The sequence below is a fragment of the Lemur catta genome, chromosome 4 (genome assembly GCF_020740605.2).
Source record: "Lemur catta isolate mLemCat1 chromosome 4, mLemCat1.pri, whole genome shotgun sequence".
Lineage (NCBI taxonomy): Eukaryota > Metazoa > Chordata > Mammalia > Primates > Lemuridae > Lemur > Lemur catta.
In genome coordinates, this window is record NC_059131.1 from 71,716,048 (window position 1) to 71,742,443 (window position 26,396).

A 26,396-nucleotide genomic window follows, 5' to 3' on the forward strand; every position below is an offset into this window, starting at 1 on the left:
ATAATGACTTTTCCTCAAATTCGAAAAATCTAGATGAAGGTTTGGCCAAAATATTTGGTAAGTAACCTTTTCATGTGAAACCTTTAGGCTATTTGGAGAGTCACATGCTTGTCTCTGGTGGTCTCCCAGGTAACCCCTTCCTGTTGCTTTCAGAGGAAGGCAGTGCTTTGCCTTGAGACTTGAATCTGTTCCTTTAAGTGTCAAAGTCCCCCAAATTAGGCAAAACATTGTAGATAAACACTGGGAAGGGACCCTACCCAACAAGGGGTCCACATAGCAGAGCAGGCCATCTGGGAGCAACCTGCAACTGCAGCGTCGACCCAACCTCAGACCAGCTGTGCTCACAGTTTCTGCAAGTTAGAGATGGCAAGGCCCTGAGGCTGAGCTGAGCTTCTCCCAGGGTTCCTAGCCCTAATTGGGCATGGAAATGCCCTGGGAGAATTCTCCTTTTAACAATGGAGACAGAGACAGTGATGAGGATTCTGTGGTGTGGGGAGAGATCTTTGCATTAGTAGTTTTTAAAACCCTCCAGGTGACTCCAGGCTAAGACTCATTGATCCACTTTAAGCCTTTCATTTAACATCTGAGAAAAACTAAGGGCCAGGCAAGTCCTCTCTAGCAGAGAGCTGAAATTGAGAATTCAGATCTGAACCACAGCCATCTGCTGACCGAAGCTGTCCAGATGCCATGAGGTCTCTCCTCCCTGGCGCCTGTGTGTGGGTCAGACGTGGAGACTGAGGGTGGCCTCAGGTGTGAGAAGGTGCTCCCAGGAGAGTGAGCACTGATGTGTCCTTTTGCTTGAAGAGCTGCTGGATCAGAGGTGTGACCACAGAGTGATGCCTGCTGATTTCTGCTTGCAAGAGGGGCCATCTCTTGACACGTGATGGACCCTTTGTTCTGGGAGCCCTGTGTCAGGAGCCCTGGGTTTGCTCCTCTCCACGTGTGCCATCACAGAGGCTCAGGCAATCTGCATTGATGGCCGACTGGCAGGTGACCAGGATGGAATGAAGGAACAGCTGTAGGCAGCACTTGCAGTCCCACTCGCTGTGCTTTAGCACCTGATGTCTAGGAGGCAGGAGGCTTGTTTTTGGCCTTGCAGGTGACCCAATGTCTCTGCATCCAGTCCCACATGTGCGGGAGGGCAACCAGTGCCTCTGAAGGCAGGAGTCTGGTTCAGGGTTTGGGAAGATCCCGTCATCCCCCAAAGGCCTGCTGACCTGCCCAGCATGAGCCAGTGTGGGCCCTGGCGTTGGAGGTTCTCAACCCCCCAGGTTCTCCCTGAGCAGCATTTTCAGGAACTGGTAGGTCAACACATTCATCAAGGAGGGGGTAGTGAGGAGAACTCATCATTTTCCTGGTGACTCTAACAGTTATTTTCCAGTGTCTCCGTCCTAAGCACCTATTCCATCAAGCGAGAAGAACCCCCACCAAAGCACTGAGAGCCCTTGAACATGGCCTGGGGATGTGTACAAAATGAATGGGATTTGTGAGCATTGTTTTCTGTGGCTTAGCAAGAAAATCTAGAAGGGAAAGTACAACTGCTACTTCCCAGGGAAAGTAGAAGCCTGAAATCTTTAAAAGGGAAGGAGAACTTAATATATTTCAAAAAATATAACCCTGAAAAATCAGCAGCAGTTTTATGACCAAAGAGCTTTCTGAGCTTATAGAATCTGTTCTGTTTCTACCCCACAGCCTCTGCCCCATTTTTATGGGTGTAATTTTCATAAACAACATTTGTAAATGAGTTTTAAAGCTGAGGACAACCTTTCCCTTTGGGTTTATTGGGTCCTGGGCAGTCCTAATGTTATGGAAGGGTTGGGGTCAGACCCTTCTCGCTCCAGGTCCTTCCCTGATGGCATAGGGATGGGGGGGGTGTCACATGTGATCTTGGTACGGGCTGTGTTAGTCTGTGGCAGCCCCTCGATGACTGCTTGGAGGACTTTTCATGATGCTTGAAGCTCATTGGTGAGTGTCTCCAAGAGGCTGTTTCCAGGTGTCTTGCATGTCACTTACTAGCCCACTAGGGCTGCTGTGAGACCATGAGCATCAGATTGTTGGTGAAGAGAGCTGACGGAAGCATTCAACAGCTGTGAACAGGAGGGACCTTGGGGTCTCAGTAAATACCATGATCCAGTGGATCCAGAACTCAGCCTCACCTGGCACGGCCCACTTCTCTCTCCTGAAGTCTGCTCAGCCAAGCGCCTGTCTTCTGGCTGCCATGGCCCAGTTGGATTTCTTCTGTCCTCTCTGCCCCTGGCCCTTGCTTTGCTGCTCTGTGTGGCTGTGTCAGTGTGTCTGGTCATCTGTGTACTTGTTTGCCTCTCCCATGTGTCTAGGTGGCTCAGGGATGCAGAGCACGGAACGTCACCCTCCTTTCTGAACCCCAGCACCATGACGGTTTCTTTGCAGAGCTAGGGCTTGGTAAAAGCTTGTAGTATGAATGACATGCTGTCTTCTACTCTATCCCAATCTACACGAGCATTATGATCTTTAGGAACTTAGGCTTGGTTCCTCCAAACAGTAATGGGTCATAACAACTGAGCAGCCAAGATCATCTCAGTGAGGGGCGTTCACATGTTGCCATAGTCCTAACTGGCATAATCACTGTGCCAGTTAGGGATGCACTTGGCTGCAATTACCCAAAAACCTGACTTACGGGGGATTAAATAGAGAGTGGTTTATTTTCCATCTGTCACAAGCCATCTGAGGGAGGCAACATGGCTTTGATGCGGTAGCTCAGGTAGGGCCAGTTTCTCTGAGATCACAGGACCTTCCCCATGCTTGTGTCTCCTGGTGGTAAGGTGGCTTCTGCAGCCCCAGACATCACATCTGCTTTCAAGGCTGGAGGAAAAGTGGGTGGGGAAGCACAGCCCCAGCACTTCTTTCTCTTCTATCCAGAGAAGCAACATTCTTCCTGGGTCCCAGGAATCTTCTGAAGACCTCTGCATGTCCCATGGCCCTGCCCTGGCTGCCAGGGAGCGTGGGAATGGAAGAGTGGGGATGGAAGTGCCATAGAATCTGCAGCAGACTCCTCTTTTTTCTGTCATATATTAGTGACATCTTTGTTTCCTTTGTATTGTATTTTTTTATTCTTGACCCACATATTCCACTTGTGTAGCAACATTTAAAAGTTACTAGCTGATCTGGGGGTTACTGTTATAAAAAAGACGGTGATGGACACTTTCCGGATATTTTGCCTTCAGCATGATCCTTACACTGTCACTGTGTTTAATACTTTTACAGACATTGTTTTATTCAATTTTCACAAAAGTCCCATGAGTTAAATAATAGTATCCCCATCCTAATGGTGTGGGAACCGAAGATCCAAGAGGTAAAGTTACTTGCCCGTGATTATATTTTATACAATCAGGGTTTGGGTCTAGTTCTGTCTGCCACAAAATCAAGATTTTCACTGTGTAAAGCTTCCTAGGAGAGGGAATAAGATCTTAAAGGAAGAAAATGAGGTGCATCTTGTAGAAACAGGAAAGTGGTTTATTCATATGTAGGGATGGCTTGGGGGACACTCTCAGAGATGGGTCAGAGTGACAACAGGAACAAGAAAGAAAATTATGATACTAAATATCATGAGATTTGGGGCCATATCTTTAGTGGACAGTGTTTACTGTCCAGGATATCTTGTGCAATTACAATTTTCCAGAAATTATTTAGGTAATTGGAGTTTACCTTCCTAAGACAAGCCATTTTAGGGCATAATGTCCCATATTGATTGAGTTTGTATCATTTATTCACTGTACTCATAAACCACTTTAGGTACTTAAAGAGCAAAATATATTAATCCTACATTGCCAGTGTTAACATGACTTTGTTTGCTTTGCTTTAGATGAAATTCTACCGCAAGTATTTTCCAAAGTTCCATATGATTCACCATTTGATGGAACAAGATCATCAGTTGAATCAGTTACAAAGAGAGTCATGAAAGAAAGCAAGTATATGTTGTTACAATAAGTGCTCATATTTCGATAGACCTATGTATTGTATTATTTATACTACCTTATCCTTTTAGCATCCTTTAAACCAACTACTTGTGGAGAAAAACCAAATTGAGATGAGAAGGAAGGAATTGTCTGAAATCCTCTCTGTAACCTTCCACCAACTATGGGAGTGTATGGTCTAAAGTGTGACTATCCCTGTATTTTGGGGTGATCCCTGGTGTGTAGAGTTAGGCAGGTTCTGCACTCTAGAGGCTGTTCAGAGGACAGGAAACCAATTTGCAAGTGGGCTTCAGTGTTCCTTGCATCATGAGCTGTGAGTAGTGTGATAACTTTCTATTCAACAGCACTTTACAGTTCACTGCCCATGAGTGCCCCAGTCACTGGCTAGGGAGAGCAAAGCCTTCCCATATCCCTCCCCATCACCTCCACCTCCACCCCAGCCTCTGTAAAATATTTGCCCACAGCAGCAGAGCTGATTTAGTACTGATGCTCAAATGCCCAAGCTGAGAGGGACCAACTGGTCTCATATGCAAAAACAAACAAACAAACAAACAAGAAACACACACACCTTAGCTCCAAATCCCATAAATAATAGAGAAACCCTTTAAGATGGACAATATCTACATTAGGAAGAAAATTGAGAAAGGCTAATTAGGATAAGCCAGGCATGTATGCTGTGAATTATAAGACTATCAGTAAACCAACTTTATAACTAATGTCAATGCATGAGCCACACAATTAAGAAAAAGTGTGAACATTTTACTGCATAATCTTGATAGCTTGCCCTGCACCACGTTTTATTATGTTCTCTTGGCTGACACAGTATGATAAACACATTTTTAGCAAAGTGGTTGCATGATTAAGTGTATCTATTCCTGATTCATCAATGTCTCATTAAGAGAGAACTGTGCATTTTCCATGTACCGGATGAAAGTAGCCGTACTTAAAATCATTTGGCATACACCATGCAGACCTTTCTACAAATTTTCCTGTAGAGTTAAAGCTGCTATGTGCACAAATTACTCAACTGCTATGCATATTGTCTGCCAAGAACCTTGTGGGCCAGATGTGATAGCTCACGTCTGTAATCCCAGCACTGTGGAAGGCCAAGGTAGGAGGATCATTTGAGGCCAGGAGTTTGAGACCAGCTGGGCAACAGAGTGAGACCCTTTCTCTTAAAAAAAATTTTTTTTTAAAAAGAAATCTTGTGAAAATGAGCTTAGTTCTTGGTTTTGTGTTGGAACTTCAGAGGATCACGATACTTCATGAATGCTCTGTGGCATTCAGAATAGATGGGTGTAGGCCAGCTATATGATGCGCCTCTCAAAATACTATGCAGAAGACTATTAATTTAAAGAGAATATATACAGATACAACAAAAGTTTTAATTCCAGCTAAGTTTTATTTTCCCACAGGTTATTCCAAAAAAACGAGCTTGAAAAATTTTGAATTTTCATCAAGTTCAACTAAGCGAGAGGAACACTTGGCTAAAATATTTGGTAAGTAATCTCCTCATGTGAAACCTTTAGGCTGTATTTGAAGAGTTACAGGTTTGTCCTTGTGACTGTCTCCCAGGTGACCTGTTTCTGCTGGATTGAAGGGAAAGCAAGTGCTTTGCCTTGAGGCTTGAATCTGTTCCTCAAAGTGTCAAAGTGCCAAGGAATTAAACAAAACATAGAAAATAAACAGTTGGAAAGGACCCTGGTTCTCAAAGAGTAATCCATGTAGGAGGAGCAGGGCCATCTTCCGGGAGCAGGAGAATCCCATATTCATATGGTAAAAAGAGACATTTCACCCCACCCCCAGTAATCAGATTCTGTGGTGTGGGGTGAGACCTTTGCATCAGCAGTTTTCAAGCCCTGCTGGTGATTCTAGGCTGTGACTCACTGACCTACCCTAAGCCTCTCATTTACCTCTTGAGATAAACTAAGGCCCAGATGGAAGACAGTGGGGTGGGAAGCTCCAGGAATCTGTACCTTCACCAAAACAACAATGGTGCTGGCAAGAACTAACTTAAGTAGCTATTATAGAGCATTGATGTCTAGTTGAACACTTGCAGTGTCCAGCGGTGAGCTTGATAAAGAGGCTTGTAAATTTTGGTGAATTTCATCATTTCATGTAGCGCTACTATTCTCCATTCCCAAGCCCTGTGGCAAGCAGCTGTGTGAATAGCAGTCCATATACCTGGTGGCCTGCTGGTGCCAGGGTGGAAATAGGGACCTGGTCCTCCAAAACTTGGGGTGTGTGTTGTGATTGTTGATTGCTACTTTAGATTACCAAGGGGCTGGCACTGAGACTGATCATTGTTTAAATGTTAAACATCCATTTAAAAATCCAATGGGCTGTTAAGGGGATTTGAAGGGACAATTTTTTTTGTTTCCCTTTGGGAGATAGACACTTAAGGAAGCCTTTGCTGGGTCACTGACTGACCTCAGAGATAACAAAACAGGAAATTCAGTACCCTCACATAACAAGGAATGTACACTTTGCAAAAATGGTTTGAAAAAGTCACCAATGGATGGTGTCAGCCCTTGACAAGAAAAAACAGCAATCCCTGAAAAGTGGGAGGATTAGATTTCCAGAGTTACCAAAATATAATACTTAGAATGTCCATTTCTCAACATAAAATTATAAAACATACAAAGAAACAGGAAAGTATGGCTCACTCACAGCAAAAAGGAATTGGGCAGAACTCATTCCTAAGGAAGGCTAGGCATTGGAATTATTAGTCAAAGGTGTTAAGTCAACTGTCTTAAATATGTCCAATGAGCTAAGGGAAACCATGGACAAAGAACTTAAGGAAATCAGGAAAACAATGCATAAACAAATTGAGAATATCAATAAAAAGATAGAAATTATGAAAAGGAGCCAAAGACGAATTCTGGAGCTGAAAAATGCAATAACTGAAATGAAAAAATCACTAGAGAAGTTTAACAGCAGATTTGAGCGGGCAGAAGAAAAGATCAGTAAACTTGAAGAGAAGACATTGAAATTATCCAGTCTGAGGAACAGAAAGAAAAAGAATGAAAAGAAAATAAATAGAACATGTGAGACTTTTGGGACACCATCAAGCATACAAAAATACATGTTATGGGAATCTAAGAAGAAGAAGAAGAGAGAGAGAAAGGCAAAGAAAATATTTGAAGAAATAATGGCCCAAAACTCCCCAAATCTGATGAAAGGCATGAATATACACATCCAAGAAGCTAAATGACCCAAGAAGAACTATAAACTTCCTCAGGAATGAGTTCTGCCAAATTCCTTTTTCCTGTGAGTGATTCATACTTTCTTGTTTCTTTGTATGTTTTATAATTTTATGTTTAGAAATGGACAAAGAGATTTATATTGAAACACATTATAGTCAAATTGTCAAAAGCCAGACACAGAGAATCTTGAAGGCAGCAAAAGAGAAGTGATTCATTACATATAAGAGATCCTCAATAAGATTCACAGCTCATTTCTTCTCAAAAACTATGGAGGCCAAAAGGCATAATTAAAGGCTGGTTGCAGTGGCTCATGTTCATGATCCTAGCACTTTGGGAGGTTGAGGTGGGAGGATCGCTTGAGCCCATGAGTTAGAGGTTACAGAGCAAGGCATTGTCTCTAAAATAATAATAATAATAATAATAGTAGTAGTAATAGTAATAATAATAATAATAGCATATTTAAAGTCCTGAAAAAGAAAATACTTTCAGGCAAGAATTTTATATCTGACAAAACTATCCATCAAGAATAAAGGAGAGGCCGGGCGTGGTGGCTCACGCTTGTAATCCTAGCACTCTGGGAGGCCGAGGCGGGTGGATTGCTCAAGGTCAGGAGTTCGAGACCAGCCTAAGCAAGAGCGAGACCCCATCTCTACTAAAAATAGAAAGAAATTATCTGGCCAACTGAAACATATATAGAAAAAAAATTAGCCAGGCATGGTGGCACATGCCTGTAGTCCCAGCTACTCGGGAGGCTGAGGCAGTAGGATCACTTAAGCCCAGGAGTTTGAGGTTGCTGTGAGCTAGGCTGACGCCATGGCCCTCACTCTAGCCAGGGCAACAAAATGACACTCTGTCTCAAAAAAAAAAAAAAAAAGAATAAAGGAGAAACAGAACATTTTCAGATAACAAAGGCTGAGAGACCTGCCCTACACGAAATGCTAAAGGAGCCCTTCAGGCTGAAATGAAAGGATGCTAGACAGTAACTTGCAGCCATAGGGGGAAAAAAAAACACTAGTAAAGGTTACTGCCAGCTATAAAAGCTAATATTATTGTACTTTTGGTGGGTCTGTAACTTCTCTGTTTTTTGTTTGTTATTATTATCATTATCATTATTATTTTTTGTTATCTCCAGGTAGGTAGTAGTCTTTTTGCTATATTGTTTAAAAGGCAAATACATAAAGTAACAATTAAAAATCTATGTTAATGGGTGTACAATATATAAAGATATAATCTGTGACAATAACAATAACAATACAAAGGGGGAGGGAATGAGGGTATGACGATATATAAGAGCAGAGTGTATACTATTGAAACTAAGCTGATACTATTCAAAGTAGGTTGTTATAAGTTTATAATTTTTTTTTTTTTTTTGAGACAGAGTCTCGCTTTGTTGCCCGGGGTAGAGTGAGTGCCGTGGTGTCAGCCTAGCTCACAGCAACCTCAAACTCCTGGGCTCAAGCGATCCTACTGCCTCAGCCTCCCGAGTAGCTGGGACTACAGGCATGTGCCACCAGGCCCGGCTAATTTTTTCTATATATATTTTTAGTTGGCCAGATAATTTCTTTCTATTTTTAGTAGAGACGGGGTCTCGCTCTTGCTCAGGCTGGTCTCAAACTCCTGACCTCGAGCTATCCACCCGCCTCGGCCTCCCAGAGTGCTAGGATTACAGGTGTGAGCCACCACGCCTGGCCTATAATTTTTTTAATTTTTATTTTTAGGGGTGGGATCTTGTTCTGTTGCTTGAGCTGAAAGTACAGTGGCCCAATCATAGCTCACTATAACCTCAAATTCCTGGGTTCAAGCAATGCTCCTGCCTGAGCCTCCTAAGTAGCTGGGACTACAGGCACATGCCACCATGTCTGGCTAAGTTTTTAAAAACAATTTTGTAGAGACAGAGTCTTGCTTTGCTGCCCAGGCTGGTCTCAAAGTCCTGGTCTCAAGTGATCCTCTGGCCTTGGCCTCCCAAAGTGCTGGGATTACAGGCATGAGCTACTGTGCCCAGCCAGTTGTTATAAGTTTAAGATAACTAGATGTTTAAGTTTAACTAGGTGTCCTTAATGTAACCATGAGAAAATAGCTAAAAAATATATAGTAAAAGAAAAAAGAAGGGAAATCAAAATGGAACATTATAAAAAACTAACTAAAAAGAGTAATGGAAAATTGAGGAAAAAATACAACACACAAAACAAATAGCTGAAGGTCAGATTAAATACTTCTTTGTCAGTAATCACTTTAGATGTGATTAAACCATTAAAAGGAAGAGATTAGGAGATTGGATTAAAAAACCCATCTATGTGTATGTTGTCTACAGGGGATTTACTTAGGGTATAAGAACACAAGAGATTGAAAGTAAAAGGATGGAATATGTGTATCATGCAAATAGTAGCCAAAAGAGAGCTGGGGTGGCTATATTATTTTCAGACAAAATAGGGTTTAAAACAAAACATTTACAAAAGACAAGAATAGTTGGAGATTTTAATAACCTATTTTCAATAAGGAATAGAGCAATTAGACAGAAGAACACCAAAGAAATAGAAGACCCGAACAACACTGTAAACCAATCATATCTAATAGACATATACAGAACAATCCACCCAACAACAGCAGAATATACATTCTTCTGAACTACACGTGGAATATTCCCCAGGATTGTCCATATGTTAGGACAGAAAACAGGTTTAATAAAATGAACAAGATAGAAATTGTACGAGGTATCTTTTCAGATGATAATGGAATGAAACTAGGAATCTACAACAAAAGAAAACTGGAATATTTACAAATATGTGGAAATTAAGCAACACACTCGTAAACAAATAATGGGTCAAAGAAGAGATAACAAGGAAAATCAGAAATTATTCTGAGATGAATGAGAATCAAACACAACATACCAAAACTTGTGGGATGCAGTGAAAGCAATGCTAAGAGGGAAATTACAGCTATAAATAGATTCATTACAAAAGAAGAAAGACTTAAAATAATTAACTATATACCAAAAGGAGCTAGCAAAAGAACAGCATGTTAAATTGAAAGCTAGCAGAAAGAAGGAAATAGTAAAGTATATAGTGGAAAGAAATGAAATAGAGAATAGAAAAACTATAGAAGAAAATCAATGAAACCAAAAGTTAGTTACTTAAAAGATCAACAAAATTGACAGAACTCTAGCTAGATTGACAAAAAAAAAAAAAAAACAAAGATGACTCATCAATTCAGAAATGAAAGTGGAACATTACTACTACTTTTCCAGAAATAAAAAGGATTATAGAAGAACAATGTAACATTTGTATGCCAACAAACTGGATAACCTAGATGAAATTAAAAAATTCCTGAAACCACACAAACTATCAAAATTGACTCCAGAAGAGATAGAAAATCTGAATAGACATATAATAAGTAAAGAGACTGAATTAGTAATTAAAACTTCCTAAGAAAGAAAGCCCAGGATCAGGTGGGTTCACTAGCAAAATCTACAAAACGTATAAATAAGAATGAACACCAATCCTCCTCAAACTCTTCCAAAAAATTGAAGAAGAGGAAACACTTCATAACTCATTCTGAGAGCCCAGTGTTACCCTGATGCCAAAGGCAGATAAAGACACTACAAGAAAACTACACACCAACATCCCTTATAAATAAAAATGCAAAAATCCTCAATAAAATATTAGCAAACCAAATCCAGCAGCATATATATATATTTTTAAATTTCAGAATATTATGGGGGTACAAACATTTTGTTTACATATAATGCCTGTGCCTCACCCAAGCCAGAGCGACAAGCATGCCCATCTCCCATACAGTGGGCTCTGTACCCACTAGTTGTGAGTTTACCCATCTCCACCTCCCCCTGCCACCCTCCCAGCACCTGATGAACATTACTTCCATCCAGCAGCATATTAAAAAGATTATGCACCAGACCAAGTAGGATTTATTTCTGGAATGTAAGGATGGTTTAACATACAAAATCAATCAATGTAATATACTACAATAACAGAATGAAGAATAAAACCCATATGATCATCTCGATACAGATATAGCATTTAAGCAAATTCAACATCCTTTCATGATAAAAAACACTCCACAAACCAGAAATAGAAGGAAACGACCTCAGCATAAGAAAAACCTATTGAAAAACCCACAGATAACATTATACTCAATGATGAAAGACTGAAAGCTTTCCCCTAAGATCAAGAACAAGACAAGGATGCCTGCTCTCACCACTTCTACTTAACATAGTACTGGAAGTCTTAGCCAGAGTAAGCAGGCAAGAAAAAGAAATGAGCATCCAAATTGGTAAGGAAGAGGTAAAATCATTTCTGTTTGGTGTTGACTTTATCTTAAATGTTGGACTCTATAGACTCCACAAAAACTGTTATAACCAATAAATGAATTTAATAAAGTTGCAGTATACAAATTCACACAAAAATCAGTTGTGTTTCTCTATATTAAAAAAGAACAACCCAAAAAGGAAATTAAGAAAAAGATTCCATTTAATGGTATCAAAAAGAAGGGAAAGTAAAACTGCTACTTCCCAGAGAAAGTAGAAGCCTGAAATCTTTAAAAGGGAAAGAGAACTTAATATATTTCAAAAAATGTAACCTTGAAAAATTAGCAACAGTTTTATGAACCAAGACCTTTCTGAGCTTATCGAATCTGTTCCGTTTCTACCCCACAGCCTCTGCCCCATTTCTATGGGTCATTTTGGAGACATTCTCAGAGGTGGGTCAGAGTGACAATGCGAACAAGAAGGAAAATTATGGCATGAGATTTGGGGCCCTATCTTTAGTGGGCATTGTTTACTGCCTAGGATATCTCACACAATCACAGCTTTTCCAGAAATGATTTAGATAGTTGGAGTTTCCCTTCCCAAGACAAAGTATTTTAGGGCTTAACGTCCCATATGCATTGAGTTTGTGTCATTTATTCACAGTATTCATAAACTGTTTTATGTACTTAGAGAGAAAAATATTGCGTTGCCTGTATTAACATGCCTCTTTGTTTGCTTCACTTGAGATGAAATTTTACTGCAAGTTCTTTCCAAAGTTCCATATTACCATTCACCATTTGATGAAACAAGAACAGCAGTCAAATCAATCACAAAGAGAAACATGAAAGAAAGCAAGTATATGTCACTAACAATATAACTGTACATAGTTCTACAGGCCTATGTATTATCTTAAGTGTGCTATGCTATCATTTTAGCATTCTTTTAACCAACTACTGGTGGGGCAAAACCAAACTGAGCTGTGAAAGAAAGAATGTCTGAAATCGTCTCTATAACCTTCCACTGACTATGGAATCTATGGTCTAAAGTGTGAACATCTGTGTATTTTGGGGTGATCCCTGATGTGCAGCATCAGGAGGCTGTTCAGGGGACAGGAACCCAATTTGCAAGTGTGGTTCCCTATTCTTGACAACAGGAGCCCTTAGCAGCATGATAACGTTCCACTCAACACATTTTGTAATTTCAAGGGTATGATGTGGTTTGAGAGGGTCAGTGTCATTAATACCCCATTCAGTGGATGTTAAGACCAAATAAACGACCTGCCTTATGCACACCCATAGAAATGACAAAACTGAAGAACATACTCTTTCCCCAAAGTGGCTTCATATTGTGGGAAAAAAGTAGCACTTTGGGGATTAAGATAGGTATTTGATCACAGGTCATAAGGATAGAACTGTGTATCAGAAATCTGCCAGCAGTGCATGCAAGGGCCGGGCAGGGAGGAGGAATGAGTACTGGGTTGGCATTATGCGTACAGATGTGCATTCCAATTCCTGAGGGTGGTTTCCTAGGCAGCTGCTTGGGCCCCTCTGCAATCAGCAGATGACACCTCTCTCTACGTTGGTGTATTAACTTTCAAACACACGTTTCCACATACAAGTTGAATTCTATATTAGCATTTCAGCTTAAAAGTGTAAAACAAAACGGACCCAAGCTGCCTTTAAGTGTGTACTGAAAAAAACCTTTTTTCTTATTTTTTTCTCATGCATTTCACCAAAGAAGCCAATGTTGCCTGGAATTCACCTGGACCAGAATATTTCTTTAGCATTGTGGACAAAATTCCCGCTAATGGTAAACGCATATGGATAAAATGGGAGCGGGGGTCATAAAGTGGTCATTCTTTGTCCTCTTGCCCGAGCTCAGGACCGAATGTGAGCCAAGCCGAGGGTCCGGCAGGTGGCGCTCACGCTCTCTCGTAGACAAATCCGTGTGCTTGCCGGGATAACGTGGGCGCTTCACCCCGAGTTAGGAAGAGCGCCCCAATCGTGGTTAGGATACCCGTGATTTCCCACCCCCGCACCCCGTGAGAGCCTGCTTCTGTAAAACAGACTGCGCAGACGAGGTCAGAGTGTTTGTTCTCTGCAGGCAGATGAGTGACAAAAGGACGGAGAGCTGGCCGCAGGCACCGGGCTCCCCCTCCCAAACTCACCGGAAAGGCCCTTCCTCCCCCGGGTGGTGGTGGTGGGTAGGCAGGGGCTGAGCGCATTCCTGAGGTGACACCCCAGGGATTCTCTCCCTCCGCATCGGGAGCGTGGGAAAGCGCTCCCTCCAGCCCCTGAGCGGAGGCTGATCTCACGGATGTGACGAAGGCAGAGGCAGGTTGGCTCTGAAGACAGGATGAGCAACTAGAATCCCATGAACCATTTCTTGTCTCGGAAGACTTAGAGATTTAAAAGAAAAAACGAGGCCAAATATATCACTGGCAAGTTTGGGGTCTTACCTGGGTGCAGGCATAGGAACTGAGCCAGTGGTTCCTAAGCCTGACCATGCGCCAGCCTGGGGTGGGGGTGTTTTAATTAGAGGCTGACATAGTATGTTTTAATGTCTTGTAGATTAGTCCCCCTTTTGTAGTTTTTTTTTTTTTTTTTTTTTGAGACAGGATCTTACTCTGTTGCCCCGGCTAGAGTGCCATGGTGTCAGCCTAGCTCACAGCAACCTCAAACTCCTGGGCTCAAGGAATCTTCCTGCTTCAGCCTCCCAAGTAGCTGGGACTACAGGCATGTGTCACCATGCCCGGCTAATTTTTTCTATATATATTTTTAGATGTCCAGCTAATTTCTTTCTATGTTTAGTAGAGACAGGTCTGGCTCTTGCTCAGGCTGGTCTCGAACTCCTTAGCTCAAACCATCTGCCCGCCTCGGCCTCCCAGAGTGCTAGGATTACAGGCATGAGCCACCCCGCCCAGCGTGTAGTTTTTTTTTTTTTTTAAATGTTTTCCTGGCTCTTCTTGCATGTTTATTTTTCCATATGAACTTCAGTATCAACCTGTCTAACTTCAATAAAAGCCTACTGGTGTTCTTATTGGTATTGCATTAAGTTTATAATGCAGTATTCACTTTGGGAAAACTGATACTGAATCATTCTATGCCAGAAATGGGAATGTCTTTTCAGTTCTTCAAGTTTTCTTACAGTGTATGTTAAAGTTTTCCTTATATAGATATTTTTCCACATATCTTGTTAAGTTTATTCCTAAGTAATTTAATTTTCTGTGTTGCTAGCATGAGTGGGGGGGTTTCTCTGTCATTATATCCTCTACCTACTTAATGTTTGGGTATAGGAAGGCTTGATTTTTGTATGTTAATTTTATGTCCTACTGCTTTATTCAGTTCTACATATACTGTATATAATCTGCAAATAGAGATAGTTTGACCAATTATTGTGCTTCTGATTTATTTATCATGTTTATTGCATTGCTAATACCTCTAAGGCAATCCTGAGTAGTTGTTGGAGATACAGTGGGCATCTGCTTTGTTCCTGCTCTTATGGGAAATGCCTTTAGGTTTTCCTGATGAGACACTGATTGTAGGACTAATATGAGTAAGACATTATCTAGCCATCTATCCATCTGTCCACCCACACACATGCACACATACATATATACATATATTCATATTGAGAATGTGTGTGTCCATTTCTATTTGATTATTTTTTCTGTTCCTATGAGTTTAATTACTTTATTTTAAAAATTCATATAAATTTAAGGGGTACAAGTATAATTTTGTTACATGGATATACTGTGTAATGGTGAAGTCTGAACTTCTAGTGTATTCATCACTCACATAACATACTTTATACCCATTAAGTAATTTCTCATCATCCACCTCCCTCGTAGCTCCCCTACCGAGTCTTCATTGTCTGTCGTTCCACACTCTATGTCTATGTGTACACATTATTTAGTTTACATTTCTAAGTGAGAATATGCAGTTTTTGTCTTTCTGTTTCTGAGTTGTTTCACTTAAGATAATGGCCTCCAGCTCCATCTATGTTCCTACAAAAGACATGACTTCATTCTTTTTTATGGCCAAATAGTATTCCATTATATATGCCACAATGATTGGATTTTCTTTATTCAGTCATCTGTTGATGGACACTTAGGTTGATTCCACATCTTTGCTGTTGTGAATAGTGCTGTGATAAACATATGAGTGCAGGTCTCGTTTTGATGTAATGGTTTCTTTTCCTTTGTACCCAAAGTGAGATTGCTGTGTCCAATGGTAGTTCTATTTTTAGTTCTTTGAGAACTCTTCATACTGTTTTCCATAAGCTTATTTTCAATAACTCATAAAAGTTGAATCGTACCGTATTTGTCTTTTTGTTATTGGCTTAGTTCATATAGCATAATGTCCTCAAGGTTAATCTATACTGTAGCATATGATAGGATTTCCTTCCTTCTTAAGGATGAATAATATTCCATTGTGGTGTATACCACATTTCTTTATCCATTTATCTGTTGATGGACACTTGGGTTGCCCCCACATCTTGGCTATTATGAATATGGGTGTGCAAATATCTCTCCAATACCCTGTTTTCAATTCTTTAGGAGATATGCCCAGCAGTGGGATTGTGAGGTAGATCTATTTTTAATTTTTTGAGAAACCTCCATACTGTTTTCCATAGTGGCTGCACCGTTTTATAATCCCACTGGCAGTGTGCAAAGGTTGTGATTTCTCCACATCCTCACGAACACTTGTTATATTTGCTTGAGTATTTTTAAAATCAGGAGTGAGTGTTGAATTTTATGAGAGGTTATTTAAAGCATCCATGGAACTAATAAGTTTTTTCCTTAAATCTATTAAGATTGCATATGCTACTAATTTCCTAATGTTGAACCAATCTTGTATTCCTGGAATAAATCCCACTTGGTCCCGGTGACATTTGGTGAGTCCAGTCACTGCTCAGGAGTCTTGGGCCTGAGCCCAGCTTTTGTCCTGTTTCAGCAAATCTGTGTTATCACTCAGACTGTCAGGGGGACTGAGAAGGAGCCTTGGGGCTCCTTTAGCTACCAAGGAAGCAGCAGGTTCTTGTTTAGATATGTAGACTGAGCCATAATTTATAATTTTTAATTGTTGATATATATGTGTTACTCCATTTGTACTCTTTTTTCCAAGTTTTAAATTGTGGTAAAATATACATAATGTAAATTTTTTCATCTTAACTGTTTTTAAGTGTACAGTTCAGTGTTATTAAATACATTCATAATGTTGTACAACCATCACCACCATCCATCTCCATAACTCTTTTTATAAAACTGAAACTCTATATGCATTAAATAATAACTCCCATTCTGCCTTCTCGGTATCCCTTGCAACCAATATTCTACTTGCTGTATGATTTTGACAACTCTAAGTATCTCTCGTAAATGCAATCATACAGTATTCAGTATTTTTGTGACTGACATTTCATTTAGCATAATGTCCTCAAGATTCATCCGTGTTGTAGCATATGTTAGAATATTCCTTCCTTTTAAAAGTTGAATAATATTCCATTGTATGTTACCACATTTTGCTTATCCACTCATCCCTTGATGAACACTTTGGTTGCTTCCACATGTTAGCTATTGTGAAAAATGCTACTATGAACATAGGTGTACAAATAACTACTTTCAATTCTTTTGGGTATATACCCAGAAGTAGAATTGCTGGATCTCATGGAATTCTATTTTTAACTTTTTGAAGAACATCCACAGTGTTTTCCACAGCAGCTATACCATTTTACATTCCCAACAACAGTGCGCAAGTGTTCCAATTTCTCCATATCCTTGCCAACACTTGATATTTTCTGGGGTTTTTTTTAGTAGCCATCCTAATGGGTATGACGTAGTATTTCACTGCAGTTTTGATTTGCATTTCCCTAATGATTAGTGATGTTGAGTATCTTTTCGTGTGCTATTGACCATTTGTATATCTTCTTTGGAAAAATATTTATTCAAGTCCTTTGCCAATTGTTGAATTTTTTTTATTGTTGGGTTTTAGGAGTCCTCTATATATTCTGGATATTAATCCCTTATCATGTATATGGTTTACAAATATTTTCTCCCATTCCGTGAGGTGCCTTTTTACTCTGTTGATATTGTCTTTTAAAAATTTCATAAAGTCCATTTTGTCTATTTTCTCTTTGCTTGCCTGTGCCTTTGGTGTCATATCAAAGAAATCACTCCCAAATCCAATGTCATGAAGCTTCTGTCCTGTATTTTCTTCTAAGAGTTTTATAGTTTTAGGTCTTACATTTTGGTCTCTCATCCATTTTGAGTTAATTTTTGTATATGGTATTGGATAAATGTCCAACTTAATTCTTTTGCATGTGGATATCCAGTTTTCCCAGCACCATTTGTTGATCCATTTGTGCTCTTGTGCTGGTGCCTGCAAATGTTGGTTGTGGCCTGCTCAGGAGTGTACACTGTAGCGCTAGAACACCTGAGTCCCTGCATAATAATGTACCTTAGCCCCTGGATAATAACATGCAATTGCTCATTGTTTAAGTATAATTAAATGATATACTCAGGGGATAGAAAGATTACTATCTAGCTTGAGCCTGTGATTTGTAAAACTATTTCTTCATTCAGTTGCTTCCAGAAAGTTTACTTTCAAACCTTTATTTTTCCTTCAGGAGGAACTAGGACAAAGTTTTCTTTTAACACTAGAATTAATTTATAATCTCCCTCTTTTCTTTGCAAACATTATGTTCTATTTAATGCCTTATGGTTTAAGGCCTTCCATTTCTCCCTTTAAATTTACTGGTAATCATTGTTTCAGTACATACACTGAAATGACCAAAAGACGAATCTTAACACTTTCTGGTGTGGTCACTAGACTGTGTGTCCCCAGGGATGAGGAGTTAGTGTCTGGCACGTAGCAGGTGCTTTGTAATATTTGCTAAATGAATAATATGTTAATGAATGAATGACACATTTCTCTGTAACAATAATCACTATTATAATGATAAAATTACCACTTACTGAGTACTTTCTGTGTGCAAGATGTGGAAGTTTTCAGCTACATGATCTCATTTAATTCCTGCAGCAGTCCTATGTAGGTAGCATTATTATACCCCCATTTCACATACGTGAAAACTGAAGTTAAGTAACTTCCCACAGGTCAAGCCCCTTGTAGGAGACAGTGCTGGTCTTTGAACTCAGGATGCCTATAAGAGACACCAGTTATCTTGCGTAGTTTGTGTCCATTTTAAGGATACGCGAAAGAACATTGCATGTGTGTAGTTCTAGCTACTCGGGAGGCTGAGGCAGGAGGATTGTTTAGCTTAGGAGTTTGAGGTTGCTGTGAGCTAGGCTGATACCACGGCACTCTAGCTCAAGTGACAGAATGAGACTGTCTCAAAAACAAAAACAAAAACAAAAAAACAAAAAATGTTGAGGCAGAAAGTTTCACAGTCATCACATAAAGCAATAATTCCCATTATTTCTTACGACTAGTCCTTAGATTTTCTAACCAGACCAGTAGCCCAGTGTCCCTAAGGTTGGAAACTCTGCCTTTAGCCATTCTGCCTCGTGCCGAGTGGATTCCACCTGTGCCATTGGAGAGCAATGAGGGTAGTGTTTTCCCTTTCAAGTATTCACTGTATGAAATACTTTTTCAAATATAAAAGCTGACTATGATCACTGTCTGCTCCACTGTGGTAACATTGGAGGGGACCGGGAACCCGCTGAGCTCAGCTTCCCTGGAATAAGCATGACTCACTTCCCAGATCTCTGTGGCAGGTTTCAACCTCCAGTGTTGATAGATTTTTTCTAGAACTTTTGCACAGTACCAAAGATGACATCACCTTTGGTATTTTTCTCCCGTATAGGAGCTTGACTCAATGCTCAATCACTTTCTAAGTACAAAGTGGGCTTATCTTCCTCTATCTTCCCAGACCTCAAGGTGTGCAGCAATCAATATAAACTAGGTTTGAAGTCAATTACATATTATATTTTTTTATTAAGAAAGAATCACATTACAAATTGGTCATCACATTTGTCTTGATAATCAGTGATTTTGGGTTTCTAGGAACCTCAAAATTAGGAGAAATATGTAGATTAGAAAACTTCCCTTGAGACTATAATGTGAGGTTGAGTCATTTGAACTTACTGTTTATGTAGGTCAAAAATGGTCAAATATCAACAATCTCATATGGCTAAACTTAACTATTAATATCTTGGAAACCATTCATGGGTCTCTGCTTAATGGTACAGGTCACATACCCAGGTCCAGGCTTCTTGCAGAGTGTAAATGCCTCAGAAAGGGAGTCATTTCTCTTCAGCCACAATTCTTGCAGAAAGCCAGAGGTAGCAGATTTAAATCCATGTTCATATGGACACAAGCACATGTTTACTTTACTCAGCAATGGTTTTTGGAATTCCATTCGTATCATGGTTTTAAAATATGTCCACAAATTCTTTGCTACCTCTCCCTTCAAAAGGTGGAGCTCCCCCATGCGTGTGGCTTGGACTTAGTGGCTTGCTTCTAATGACTAGAACATGGCAGAAGTGATGGTGTGCTACTTCATAGATTAGGTCATAAAAGATATTGTGGTTTCTGCTTTGCTGTGTCTTGGATCACTCACTCTGGCGAAAGTCAGCTGCCATGCTGTGAGGATAGTCAAGCAGTCCTAAGGAGAAGTCCTTGTGGTGAGGAACTGAACCCCCCTGCCAACAGCCAGTGAGGAGGTGAGGCCTTCTGCCAACTGCTGTATGAGTGATCTTGGAAACAGACCTTCCGGTGCTGGTCAGCCTTCAGAGGATGGCAGTCTTGGCTAACGAGACAGGTTTTAGTGAGGTGGTTCTGGCTCAGAGTCTCTCCTGAGGCTGCAGCCAAGATTCTTCAAGACTCATTCTCTCACTCAAGACCTAGCTACTGACCTCTCCTACCTGGTCATAGGTACTATGCCAGAAGCTAGAAAGCTAAATGAGGCATTCTTGTCCTCCCAGAGCTCACAGCTCATAGGAGAGTCAACCTAGTAGAGAGAGTGAGGAAAGAAGAGGGCTGAGCAGACCCTGAGGGCAGTGGTGAGGGTCACACGCCCCAGGTAAGGGGGCTGACCATGTCCATCTTCAGAGGTAGGGAGCTGCTCTGAGGCCACTCTGCAAGGACCGGGAAATTCCAGACTACACTGACTGCACCTCCTCCTTGGCAGCAGTGACCATTCCAATAATAATAATAAAAAAACAACAGTCAAAAAGGGCTGCATAGGAAGAGGGCTGGGGAATTACCCTTTGAGAAGTGATGTGTCTTGTAAAAGGTGTGCCCGGGTCTGTGGACAGCAGCTCAAACTAGAAGAAAACTTGATAATTGTGCTTATTTTTCCCCACTAGAAATAATCCAACAAATGATCAAAATCACAGCCCATCACACGTGAAAAACATCCTTCAAACTGTCCAAAGAACCTTAGGTAAATGAAAACTTACAACCATATTGATGATAAGTACAGACAGTGGCTCTTAATTCTGTCGCTCCCCCTGCCCGGGTATAGAGACAAGGAAAGTAAAGACCTGTGTTCAAGTGTCAAATCTATTCTTTCTTACAGCTCTATGAGAGAGCAAGGCAGGCACAACCCCTTCACGGACAGCTCCATGCTATCCAGAGTTCTCTGTCTGTGGCGGTTCATATCTTGACTTTGATTTGACAAGTTGTTATTTCAAAAGTCAAGTTAAGTATGAGTCATATTAAATTGAGAGTTTTCTCTCTTTTCTAAGACAAGTTGAATAAGGAACAAATTCCTCTCTTTTCCCAGGAATAATCAGAACTTCATGAGGCTGGTATCATACACCCACATAATAATCCTAATCACATTTCGATAATTCTCTGTCCGTTCATGAACCTGGCCAACAAAGACGTGCCAAACTCATCCAAAGCTGCCCCCTGGCTCTCAGAGTCCTCCCATCTGGGCTTGGGGGCTCCAGCCTGCCTGGAAGTCTTCTGGGGCCTTGAGATTCATTACTTCTCATTTTCTCCTATTCCCTTTTTCATAGCTCTACTTCCTAATACTAAACAGTCCAAACAGATTTATCTGGAGCACCTACCTATTGGTTCTAATTTGCTCCCTGGAACTTCTCAGAACATCTCTCAGCCACTCCCCAGGCCACAGCGCGTCTGGGGGAGACAGCCGTCCTGGCCTCCCCATTTTCTCCAAGCTGAACTCAGGCCCTTCCGCGGGTCCCAGTGGCAGAGCTAGAATGCAAATATTTCTCATTTCGACTCTGTCTTCTTCCTACTATTCTGCAATCCTTCTACCAATAAATGCATATTTCAGGGTAGTTTTCCTATCTTGTCCTTGCAATTCAAGAAACATTTTTTATAGTACTTGGTGGTTTAAAAATTATTTTCATGAACATTTTGCTATCTGTGAGGTAGGTCTTATCTGTATTTTACGCAAGTGGAGACCGAGGCTGGGGCTCAGGGAGGCTCAGTGACTGGCTGAGAGGTTCTTTCTTGGGTCCTGTAAGCGTGGTCCCCAACTGGCAGCTAATGCATCTCTTGGGATCTGCGAGACATGCACGTTCTCAGGCTGACCCCACGCCTATGGAATCAGAACCCCTGGGGTGGGGCCCAGCAATCTGGGTTTTAATAAGGCCCCTCAGCGATTCTGATGCACAATCGAGTGTGAGAAACACTGCCTCAGCTAGGGGTGGCTTACCCAAGAATTTGTTAGATTTAAAAAAATAAACAAAACCAAAATGCCGATGTACTGTATCACATTTAGACTCTTCCCTTGATCCCTCCCTAACTCCTCACTTTGACTCTAGAATAAGCTACTTTCATCATAAAAACAGAACTGATCACAGGCCAATGGTTGTTTATAGCTAAACACATTTTGTCTTTTGTAGATCACATTTCAGAGGAGAAAAGGGTCAGAGAATCCTCTCTATCCAACAGGGATTTAAGTAAGCAATTAACTACTGTAGATAAAGAAACACTTCAAGAAGCAGTTAAAACAGGTAATAATCTAAACAGCGTGAAATTAAGTACTTATGATACTTAAGTACAGATGGCTCCAGAACGTCTCTTTTGCCTTTCATGGTATTTTGACTGACACCTTTAATTCACCGCAAAAGCATATGATCTGCAGTTAAAATTAGGAACTAAACTAACTCCAGAAATTGGACTACCCTTTCAAGAAGATGCCACTTTTAAGTTATTTCTACACAGCCAGGGTCATTCATAACATGAGTGTCATCTGCCACGCCCTGGCCAGTGCTGGGCACAGAGGCTTTGAATAAGCAGGAGAGTAAATGCCAAATGTTGACCTAGTCCCTGAAGGGCCTAGCATCTTCATTCTTGTTCACTCCTGAGCCCAGGCCTGTTCAGAGTGGGTAGAAACTCGCCCAGGCCGGCACCAAGCCCGGTACACCCCCTCCACGCAGCCAGCCACTGTCAAAATTATAGTGGGGTTGTGACTTCCTAACTCAGAAATTAAATGCTGAATTATTGCACAAAGCCCTTAGAGCTGCTTGATAAGCTGCCTCTTCTCATAGCACAGATGAAGGTGGAAGCTGGACATGCCCAATTTTCTCCCCATAACCCAAGAAGGCCCTTGGCCCGCCCTCTCCTGCCTGCATCATTGGGTGTCCTCCACCAGCTGGTTCCTGTGGTCATACTTCTATGCCCCATTTCCCTGATTTCTTTTTCTTTTTTGGTCACATCACAAATGGGGTGACAGAAGCTCTAGGAGTCCCCCATGTCAGCTGGTATCTCCCTTCTTTGAAATCTAGCAAAGGTTGCCTTGTACTCCCAAACTGGTGCTTGGGGTATTCCAAATCTACCCTCAAGATTTCTGTTAAGTCCTTAGAGAGCCACACAAGCTTGAATCACCTCTGGCATTACGTTTGCCTCATGTTGGTGCAGACATGAAACCCCCCCACCCCCGCAAACATACACACACAAGGTGGATGGTATATACAGCAGAATTGCCTGAAGCCGAGGGGCAGGGAGGAGGCAGCAGAAAAGAGGTTATGTTACTGCCCTATGGAAAGCTGCAAACTGAGTATTTGCCTCCATTGTTCTTTTTTTTTTTTTTTGAGACAGAGTCTGTTACCCTGGCTAGAGTGCCGTGGCATCAGCCTAGCTCACAGCAACCTCAAACTCCTGGGCTCAAGCAATCCTCCTGCCTCAGCCTCCCAAGTAGCTGGGACTACAGGCATGCGCCACCATGCCCGGCTAATTTTTTCTATATATTTTTAGTTGTCCATCTAATTTCTTTCTATTTTTTTTTAGTAGAGATGGGGCCTCGCTCTTGCTCAGGCTGGTCTCAAACTGAGCTCAAATGATCCGACCGCCTCGGCCTCCCAGAGTGCTAGGATTATAGGTGTGAGCCACTGCACCTGGCCTCCATTGTTCTTAAAAGCCCTTGCTGCAGGACTTTTCTACCTCCTGTGATGCCCCTGCCTCCCCTCTCCCCTGCCTCTGAACACCTCCTACAGACTGGTTTGTTGAACCCTCTTTTTGGTTGCTTTGTTGCCTGCCAGCGCACACCCTAGCATCTCATCTCCACCACCCAGCAGCATCTCATCTTACCACCACACAGCTTATGAATGTATTTCCCCAAACAAAGCCAGTTCCTTCCCCCAAGAGAATTTCTGGAACCAGTGGCTGAGATCCAAGGTTTTCATTTCTGCTATGAGCAGAACTAATGATTGTCCTTGCAGGTTTGGTCCTGGTCTGGGTAACTCAGCAGGGATCTGTCTTGGTTCACTCTGCCCTGTCTTCTCCTTTAGATGTTCCCTATAGGAGTATGCCCTGCGGGCAGCTTCTGCACTTCCTGCAGAGGAACATCATCATCGCTGCTGTCTCCGTGGCAGCAATCCTCACGGCCACCGTGCTGTTGCTGCTGGGGTTGATCACATGCATCAGGAGGAAACAGCCATTGTGAGTGGCTCTTAGCGCTGACCTTCCTTCCAAGAACTCGAGTGTGTTTGAAGCAACGTTGCCCCTGGCGCTTCCTGCTGATCCTGGATTTAGGGGGAAGGCAGGGACCACTAAACCTGGTTATGCTTCAGCATCACTGGCACGCTCCGTAAAAGTACACGTGACCTGGGCTATCGGTGTCAGGCACAGCCTGGGTGATTCTGATGCACTGCCAGGTTTTGGGATCCCTGGTTTGGGCCATGCTGTCCTCTCAAGGCCACACCTGTCCCCATATGGAGGGCTACTGAAGGAAAAGAGGGCATAGCCTCTGGCTGAAAGATTGGCAAATAGAATATGGATGTAGAAAAGAAAGGAAAATGTGACTATAAGAGGGTGGGGAGGGATGAGGCCATGGGGGAGAGGTGAGAGCAGGGCTGATGTTCAGCTCATTCACACTGACAGAGGCGCACTGCCTCTTAGAGTATTGAAAGCCACTTCCCAGAACCTCCCACTGACTTCCCCATGATCCTGCAAATGAAGGGTTAACGCCTGGCACAGCAGTGGGCCCCAGGGCTCTGCTCCAGTGGTCATTGTGACTGGTCAGCGCCAGCTGTTGAGTGTTTGGTTATGACCATGGGCTGACCATGAGCAGATGCCACAAAACAAATAGTCTGCACTTCCCAATTTTGTGCCCTGTGTTGCATCCCTGGGGACACACATTCCCGATTGCAGAAGGAAGAGCAGCTACCCAAGGGCCCCTCGGCTCAGCTTGCCCCCAGGGAAAGGGGGTGGAGGTGTGCATGGGGGATGAAATGTCTTCTGACCCAGGAGTGGCATTGCTTTCCCTATGCCAAGGCTCCTGGGACTGGTAGCCCATTCAGGCTGGAGCCACCTACCCCTCGAGTCCAGCTTCCTCCTCTAACCAGGGCTGGTCCATCAGGCCCACCATGTTTCCTCCCTGCCCCTTGAGGTACCAAAAGAAGTGGTCAGGACTGTGGGTTCACCCTACAGAGACAAAGCTGTGGGTGGCCTCAGTTGCATGGGAAAGTGGGGGAAGGGGGCTTCCCGGAGGCTCTGTGCTGTCCAGAGGCAAAACGCGTTTCATAGCCGACACTCCTTCCTGCCCACTCCTTCCTGCCGGGAAGGAGAATCCTTGCCCCTTGGAGGCATCAGCCTCTTTCACTGCCCAAAAAGCAGACCCTCAGAATTCTTATGCATTTCGTTGAGCAGTATGGTTTTTGTTGTGTTTTGTTTTAGATCTCCTCCGGCACACATGACATATAATATTTTTATAATGAATGGAAAGACTTGGTGGCAAAATTCTGAAGAAAAGAATCTCAGAGAATTTGGAAAAAAACAGACACAGCTGAAGTGCAATTTCTGTGTCTAAGCCAGGTGGTGGGGCCAGCCAAACCAGGACTTGAAGCTACTGTGATGTGGGGACATTCACCATCCAAACACCGCGGACAGGACATTGCATTTCTGGCTGTGAGGTGTATTCTGCAAAAACGTTTACCTTCCTGTCCAGATCTTGAATGGGCAAGACAAAGCGCTTTACCACAGGATGCTTAGGGCGGACAGGGCACTGATGGCCAGAGCAGGAGACTCAGCAGATTTACCCAAGGACAAACCTGGCAAGCTATGGATTTACTCATTTGATAAAGTATTGATGCACTGAACAGATATTAAGAGAACACTTCATATGTAGACAATACAAAAACACGATGAGGGAACCACAGACTAATCAGGCACAGATTCTGCCCTGAGCAAGACCGCAGTCTAGGGTGGGGTGAGAACGTTGCCGCACTAAACATCTTTCACGGGAGGTGGAATATGGCAAGTATTATATGAAGAGACTGGTAAGAATCGTGGGAGCTCACCAGAAGGAGAGGTCATTTCCTGCTTGAGTGACCAGGACACAGGAATGGGGTGATTGAGAGTGTGAGGAAGAGGGGTTATTTATAAAGCTGTGAGCAGGGTTAAGGGAAACCAACAAAGAATGATGAAGCCCCCTGGTGTGAGCAAGCATGGGAAGCTGTTACCATTAAGGGAGGGAGCAGTTGCAACATCTAGAAAAGTAAGAGAGAGGCTCTGAGAGGCTGTGCCCTTCGGTGGAGGAACA

General features: G+C 42.2%; 1 protein-coding gene across 1 annotated transcript; it reads left to right on the plus strand.

Moving 5' to 3' along the window:
- Positions 1–3,831: 3,831 nt before the first annotated feature.
- On the plus strand, positions 3,832–25,907 carry C4H2orf92 (chromosome 4 C2orf92 homolog; the record flags this gene model as incomplete). Its single annotated transcript, XM_045548906.1, has 7 exons — positions 3,832–3,943; positions 5,369–5,452; positions 12,167–12,271; positions 13,158–13,229; positions 22,258–22,368; positions 24,145–24,295; positions 25,532–25,907. Coding segments are annotated over 7 exons (768 nt in total), but the record flags the coding sequence as incomplete, so codon positions are not given.
- Positions 25,908–26,396: the final 489 nt, after the last annotated feature.